This window comes from Cyprinodon variegatus, unplaced genomic scaffold (assembly GCF_000732505.1).
Source record: "Cyprinodon variegatus isolate N-32 unplaced genomic scaffold, C_variegatus-1.0 Scaffold763, whole genome shotgun sequence".
Taxonomy (NCBI): Eukaryota; Metazoa; Chordata; class Actinopteri; order Cyprinodontiformes; family Cyprinodontidae; genus Cyprinodon; species Cyprinodon variegatus.
The window spans coordinates 214,298-222,393 of NW_015151216.1; the positions used below are offsets into that span (position 1 = coordinate 214,298).

Sequence of the window (8,096 nt, forward strand, 5' to 3'; positions counted from 1 at the left end):
GCATGATGCTGCATTATTGATGCATGATGCTGCATTATTGATGCATGATGCTACAGGAAGGGTCGGCTTTGATAAAATGCAAATTCTTTAATTCAGTGGAAGCTTTTAAACATAAAACTTTAAATAAAGTTTTCATCAATCAAATAGAAATACATGGAAACTGAAATGCTTCCATGTTTCGTTGTACACTTTGTCCTATTAAGACATTTAAATCACCTGAAGGCGCAGCATGCATCGTAGAGTCTACGTACCTCCAACATTGTAGCCCACGCAAGAGTTGGGGTCACAGTATCCTGGGGGCCCTGGAGGCCCAACTGGTCCAGGAACTCCAGACCGACCAGGAGCTCCAGGATTCCCAGGGCGCCCTGTTGCACCCTGGTTGCCAGTTCGGCCCTGACCTTGGGGTCCTGAAAAGAGTTAAAGACACATTTCAGCAGGTTCAAAAACAATATTATCACAAACCAAACACAGCCCTCAGTCAAATAGATTTTTGTTGTTAATTTATTCTTTAGGTTATATACCAGGAGGTCCTGGAGGTCCTCTGGGGCCTTGCACACCAACCCCTGGAGATCCCTTCTCCCCCTTTTCTCCTGGTTGCCCTGGAAACAGTTAGAAATGAACAGTTATTTTCTAAGAATAAAAAAATGGTCCAAAAGATTCTTATTCTGCCTTTTAAAGCTAACCATTTAACATCTCAACCCTAACATGCACAAACATTTTAATAACACCCCAAATTATTTACAGATATTTAAACAATGTCTTTGTTGTAAAACAGATATTTAAGTATTTAGCATTACTTGACGACTTAGACAACAGTAAAGTGCCTCCAATGTTATGTTAGTTTGTGGTGAACATGCATCTACAGGAAGCGGTGGAGTACATACTGTTCATCTACTTCTTTATCGACATGTGACCTCAGTTTTGATAATCATTTAGACACTAGCTTGTAACAAACTAGCAAAATCTACTATGTTTTATTTGTTGAACATGGTTTTTATTTAGTTTTTTCACAAAGAAATAAGAAACTGCTTCAATTGCTTCACCTCTTTCTCCTGGGTTTCCATTCTGGCCATTCTGTCCAGGAAAGCCCGGTCTTCCTGCTGGTCCCTGTTCTCCTGCAGGCCCTGGGGGACCTACCCGACCCGGTTCCCCTGGAGGTCCAGGGACTGTGCGGATGGACACTGGCTGGCTGGGAGCTTGGTTCAGGATAGAGTTGTAGCGAGACATATGACCTAGAAAATGGTCAAAAAGGAGAAATTTAGGGCAAGATGAATAAATAATGAATCAGTTCTCCTTTAAATGAGCTCAGTGTGAAGCATATAGTTTATGACTTTATTATAAAGTTTAAAATTGGACTTTAACTATTACGAATAAGAGAAATTAAAGACAGGCAACAAAAGTTGAACAAAGGATCAAAAGAAACATTTGAAATCTAAAAACCAAAGATTTTTCTGCTTCAAATATTCTTCAGTTTTTCAGACAGATGTTAAACCAAATAGTATTTAACAGTAAATAACAATCAAATAGTTTGTTTTGTGCTATTAAACTGTTCAAATAAGATGCAACAAACCCTAATATCAGTGATTCTATTAGGATAATCCATATTAAAAACAACTCCGCTCCTATTTCAAGGCCAATATTTTTGAGTCACTTACTTTGGATCAGCTGCTCACAGACTTGTCTGGCGATGGCCTGAACCGACGCTGTTGATTGGAGGTCACCCTGTAAACATAAAGTGCAGATTATTTACTGTTATTTAAGACTACAAAGAATACTGGTGCCATATTCACTCAGGTATCTCTTTGGCCTTTATAAAAGGTTATGCACGTGTTGATAATCATCAGTAAGGAAAACAAATTTCCGTATTTAGTTAAATTATCTGACATTAGAGGTGCAGGATCAGTGAGTGTTGCATCATATCTGTGAAGATAATGAATGCCTTCCTCTTTGCTCCTGCAGCATCAAATATATTTCACTTTTTAACTGTTATTTAAAACAGCACAGGGTCGGCTATGAAAAAGGTGATTTGTTTTAGGTCTTGGTTTCGTAACTTTATGTGTAGCATCTTTTCAAAATGTATACCTCTTTTACTTTAAATGTTTTACAAAAATCTTCAGTGTTATTGAGTTTTTAAGCGGTAACATTGAGAGCAAATGTCAAAGTTGACGTTTCTGCTTTACGTAAAGAGACACCCACCCGTTCACCTTTCTCTCCCTTGCTTCCTGGAGGACCCTGCAAAGGAAAAAAGAAATTAGAAGAAAGAAACCTGTAAACAACATGAATAAACTAAACTTGGCCTCAGTGTTAATAGGTTTTTCATACTTTATGCAAATCGAAACAAAATTCACTTCAATAAAAATGTGAAAGTTTATCCAGTTGCATGACATCTAATCATATTGGTAAAAAAAAAAAAGGTAAAAATTAAAAAGGTCAAATGAATGATGAACTTTTAGAGCAGCTAATCACAGGCTGCAGATAGAAACATTTATTTATCTCAGTACATCTCATGTCATGTCAGTTTACATACATATTTCTACATTTCCCAATATTGAACAGCTTGGTCTGAGATGATCAGGATGCTGTTATGGATGGAAAATCTGCAAATATCAGATTTCTAATTCGAAACATTTGCTGAACTGATGAAAATCTCTTGTTAAAACACACTTTGTCCAAATAAAATCAATTAATGGCCTCCCTGTTCTAATCAGTTTAGTAAACAAAAGAGCATTCATTTTTCTCTTAATCTTTTTAGAGTTTTAAATGGAGGCATCGTTTCTTTGCCCAGTCTATTTAGATTGTTGAGTTTCCCAAATCCTCCTTTTTTCCCTTTTTTTTTTAGCTCAGCAACACTTTCTGGAGGATTTAGGTGACAAAAGAAAGAAAGTATTAAAAGAAGAGTGATTTTGCATCTTGTGAACCACATATGTATTTTTTTTCTTCAAATATTCTTGATGAATATCTTCCTTTTAAAACTGCAATCTTTTCTCCCTATGTTGACACTATTTACTTTAGGTCTACAATTTTTTTATTCAAAATAATCATGTAAAACTTTTGATGGTGCCATGGGTTCTAGCAAATATTTTGGTGGATAAGCGAACCTACAGCTCTATATAAACACCACTATGCTTAACAGCAGTCTGCTGAGTCACAGCAGAGCCACCTTAACCACTTTGTAATAAACATGTATATCTAATGTATATCGAAAGCAAAGAGCTCCAGTTCTAGTTCTAGCAGCCTTTTACTTTGTTTTTCTCTTACCTTCGCATTGAATTCAAATGTTTTCTGTGCCTTTAAAGGAAAACTAATCGGGCCGTCATTATTAAAAGCCTAAAAATGTCTTTCACTTAATTTGCTCCAGCTATTTTTTTTTTTTATTGTGTTATTATTACAATTTATTGACAATTTTTCTGACCAACGAGTAAATCAACTATATTTAAAGGTTGGATTTTAGCTGCATTTTTTGCTAAAGTTAAAACTGCTGCAATAAAATATAAATTTCTTGTAAGGCTTATCTAAGAAGAGTGTAACCCATTATTTATTCCATTTAAATAGATACAAGAAAAGATAAAAAAAACATGCAACAGTTTGTTTAAAACTAAATGTTTAGAAGCAAATGAAAAGGACCCCCCCAAAAAAAAAACTGCAGATGTTTATTTCTTTCCAGTCTGTTGCATCCCCTCATATTCACTGCTCTATATTTTTCTCCACTAAGTCCTCATTAAGACCATCAACTTACGAGTGGTGCTGTAATGAGCTGATGAGCGCTCTCTGCTTCGCCCATGCAGTGATGATTACATGCTTAACAACATTTTATCAAACGGATGCCAACTGGTTTATCTGCAGCTTTTATCGCCTCCCACTGAGTTTCGCTTCTTCTTTGACGCCGTTATCAAAATGTTGTTTCCTTTCTCTTAAGCGAACATAAATGTTGAAGCAGAGACCACAAACTGTAACAAAATGTCAGCAAAGGACGCAAGTAAATCCCCTCAGACTTTTCCTATTTTGAGTTGGATTTATTGCCTAATGTTTGACAAATCAAATTCAATAATCATAAACCCATTTCTTTATTTATATCTTATATAATTGATAATATAAAATATCCTTAATGAACCATAACAGTCTTTACTCATGTTGGTAAAAGCTGCAGCACTCAGCGCTACAGTTTAAGCATAAAACAATGGGTTAAACTTGTTTTCACTAAATGTTCTGAACTCAGATGTCTTCCTTTGTGTCAGTTTAAACAGCCTTCAGTCTGCCTTTCAATACGCCGTCAGCGTATCAAACAGGATCATGGACCAACTGGACAGGAAGACATTAATCCCGCCGTCAGTCACCTTGCTGTGGTTTAAGTCTGCCTGACAGGCTGTGATAAGCCTGACTGACACCTCGCTCTGCTGCCTGTTGGATATTTATTGCACACATTGCTCTGTTATTGTAGCAGTGTCTTGCAGAAAAAGATGAAAGCACACATATAATTGGTTCATGAGGAGAGACGACTCTATGCGACCCTTCGGACTCACCGGTGGTCCCAGCGTTCCGGGTTTTCCTTGGGCGCCTGTGTTTCCAGGGGCTCCCGGAGCTCCTGGAGTTCCCTAAGGAGAAAAAAAGGAAACTTAACACAACAGCTTAGCGCTGAAAGACTCTTTCTGCTTTTTATTATCTAAAGTTCTATTTATACTGTTTTTAACGTTATAACTGCTGAAGAGAATTTGAGAGATAAAAATTCCCTATTTTGCACAACGACAATGAACCTTCTTCTCCACCAATAACAAGGATTTTCTTATTAAATATGTTTAAATTTGTAAAGCAAAATAAGCTGTAACTATTTCAACAATTATCTCCTAAAGCTTAGGAAACTGTAAAGACAGATAACAGGTTAGTTTCATGTTTGAAGCACAAAGCTTCCCCAAACTTACATTCTGACTGATACATTTGGTCCATATTAAATAAGTTTACATCACTCAAGGAATTATCTTTTATTTAATTATTTAATTTTTTTTTGCTGTTAAGTAAATATTCTGTGTGTCTACGGAGAGAAAACCAATAAAACTATTTATAAGCCACAAAATTCGCTACTTCAATCAAGCTAATAAAACTAATAAAACTACTGGCCAATTTTTATGCACGCGTCATGATGACCCACCATGTTTCCTGGGGGTCCTTGTCTGCCCTGTGGGCCGTCTTTGCCTGGAAGTCCCTGGAGACGTGGAAGTAGAGAGTAAAGCATGAGTTGTGTTTAATATCATAATAATATTTTTCCCCTCATTGTCTTCAGAAGATAAAATAAATAAAATAAAATCTGTGTCACAGTATCAGTAATGACATATTGGAGAACAATGGGACTCACTCTGGGTCCTGGAGGTCCTTCTCTTCCAACAGCTCCAGGTCTTCCAGGAACTCCCTAAAAAACATGAAGGAAAATCTTAAAATTTCAACACTTTAATAAATGTTTCAGCAAAATAACATAAACACTACAGTCAGATTGGGTTCTTAAATAAACAACAACAGACAAACAGCGTCCCCAGATTTAACAGTGGTTAGATATTGGAAATTCAGTCAGAATTCAACAACATTAATTCAGTTAAATCTTCTCTACAATAGTAAGTCTGCGAGGATCGGATGATCCATAACCAAAAATCTTCATTTCTATCCATTTAGCCAAAAATGACAGGATCAGAGCATCCCTTAGTTTTTTCCTGTAATAATGCTCTCCTATCAGGATTAAATTCATTATAAAAAAAACAAAAAAAAACAAAAAAAAAACAGTCTGGTCTCATCGCCGACTCAACATCCAGATATGCAAAGATAATAATCCCAGAATGAATAAAAAGCTGTTACCTGTTGTCCTTGTTGACCTGCTTCTCCTTTCTGCCCTCGCTCTCCTGGGGATCCCTTTAAACAACAAAGCCAAGTTTTAAAAAGTACAACGCCACCATAAAAAAAGCCATCAGATGGCAGGTCAGGTGTGCTTACTGGGGGTCCGATGATGGAGCGACCACTTGGTCCTTGAGGTCCAGGGGGTCCTTGAGGTCCGGGTACACCTACATCTCCAACAGGACCTGCAGGCCCCTGATGAAAGAGAGCAAAAAAAAAAAAAAAAGAAAAACAGATTCAGATTCTTCCTCTTAAAACAAAAACACAAACTAGTTCATTACAACTGATTTATAGAAGTTAGTAGAAAAATATACATTTTTTAACATGAGAAATAAGAAATACAGATAGTGGAACTTCAGATATGATAAAAAAAAACATCCAATGATATTTTAAAACAGATTATACTCTGTCATGCATGTTCAAACTTTACTGTAACCACAAGGTTAATTTTTTAGCAGTACAAGAGGTTTCCTGCACACGATCATCATGTTCTATCTGATAAATAAAGACTGAAATCGTGACTGAACTTCAATTTTTGGCCACATAAATTGTTTCACCGGAAACACAGAAAAAGCCAAATTATTAACCAATTAATCTACTGGTTAAAAGGTTTTTCTAAAATCTTTAAGGTTAAGAATATTAATTTACTTATCATACATGTCACGTTTAATTCAAATAACAATGAAACATTTCTGCATGGAAAATTTTAACTCAGTACTTTTAAGTTTGTGGTGATGCTTGAAGCTTAAGCATCATTTCCTGTTAACATCTGATAATGTAAAAGGATGTTAAGTGCTGCTACTTTATCATTCAGAGAAACAAAATATACAGTTCACTTTTATGTTTCGTTGAATCTACTTTTTATCCGTTTCATTTGATGTAAACGGTTCAATAATAGAGCAAACAAAGTGCAGTATTTTCCTCTTGTATCTTAAGAAAATCTGCTCTAATATTAACAGACACAGCTGTGGAGAAATGTTTCCTTTAAAATAAAAAGTAATTATGTATTTAGATGTTTTTATCATATTTAAGAAAAAAAAAAGAAGAAGCTTCAAACTTTTAAACTTAAAGCTTTAAACTGGATCAGAAATAAACCTTTGAGTGGTTTCATGTCCTCCTGTGATAAAAATCTTAGCACTTCCTGATTATGACACAGAAACAGCAACCCAGCTGAAAACCTCAGACAGCAGCACCAGCGTCTTGATTATTTGCAGAACTGTTTTTCATATTAGAAACATTTTTAAATTAGATGGTCATTTAAATGGAATGACTGCAATGATTTAGCAGAGTTAAACTAGAAGGAGGATTCTAGTTGAAACTACTTCTGACGACCTGGATAAGGAAAAACGGAACAATCTGCTTCTGTGCATCTTGACATGTCTTTCAACATTTACGAGGACCCTGACCGGAATATGAAAGTGAGATGCAGCAAAGGACTGAGAGGAAAAGTACAGGAGAGAGTGGAGAAAGTGGTGGACATCTATGAGAGTGTAGAGACGTCGACTGGGCCTGAAGTTAAAGCCTGCAGGAAAGTCCGAGGTAGGATTTAATGGCTGCTTAACATTTCCTGCAGCGCTGTTCCTCTAAATACATGAAATATTCTAGATTAAATAAGCAAAAGATAATTTTGTGACTAATAAAAACTAAATAATAGAATATGATGAAATGTTGACATAAAAGGCTTTACTGCTATTGTCTTCTGAAAATAAAAAAATACAAGATTCAGTGACAAAAAGACACACGAGGAAAATAAATACACAAAACTTTAAATATAAAAACATTTTTGCACATGTATGAAGTTGGATTTTATTCATGTTTTACATTGCTACGCCTTAGCAAAGGCTGTAGCTGTTTAACAATATCTAATCTAGCACTGTTAAATGGAAAATTAACTGCATTTCAGATACCACTTCAGGTTTTGCGGTTTTAACTCCTTTTGAAAAAAAGTATAAAATTTTCTCTCAACTTATATGTACTACAGCATCTCAGCTTTTTCTGCCTTTTAGAAGTTTTATCAAAAATATATCTCTAGTACGGCTGCAACTAATGATTATTTCACAAATCGATTAATCTGTTGATTAATCTGTTGATTAATTGATCATAATTGGATAGCGAGAGGTTCCTTAAAGAAGACTTTTTATGAAATTAAACCAGGTGAAACTAACTTTTCCACTTTAGGAGTTCTGGATAAAACATATTGACAGATGAAAACTTTTTTTTTT

At 35.5% G+C, this 8,096-nt stretch overlaps 1 protein-coding gene across 1 annotated transcript in view; it reads right to left on the reverse strand.

The window, feature by feature from the left end:
* LOC107098264 (collagen alpha-1(XIV) chain-like) overlaps nucleotides 1-6,082 on the reverse strand; it is a 9,216-nt gene extending 3,134 nt beyond the window's left edge. The window contains exons 1-10 of the mRNA XM_015395834.1: nucleotides 5,974-6,082; nucleotides 5,839-5,892; nucleotides 5,348-5,401; nucleotides 5,144-5,197; nucleotides 4,521-4,592; nucleotides 2,197-2,232; nucleotides 1,656-1,722; nucleotides 1,044-1,232; nucleotides 522-599; nucleotides 252-407 (exon numbers count right to left, since the gene is read on the reverse strand). Of these exons, the coding sequence (XP_015251320.1) occupies nucleotides 252-407; nucleotides 522-599; nucleotides 1,044-1,232; nucleotides 1,656-1,722; nucleotides 2,197-2,232; nucleotides 4,521-4,592; nucleotides 5,144-5,146 (601 nt within the window). The 5' untranslated portion in view covers nucleotides 5,147-5,197; nucleotides 5,348-5,401; nucleotides 5,839-5,892; nucleotides 5,974-6,082. The remainder of the gene's footprint in view (nucleotides 1-251; nucleotides 408-521; nucleotides 600-1,043; nucleotides 1,233-1,655; nucleotides 1,723-2,196; nucleotides 2,233-4,520; nucleotides 4,593-5,143; nucleotides 5,198-5,347; nucleotides 5,402-5,838; nucleotides 5,893-5,973) is intronic.
* Between the last annotated feature and the right edge of the window lie 2,014 nt (nucleotides 6,083-8,096).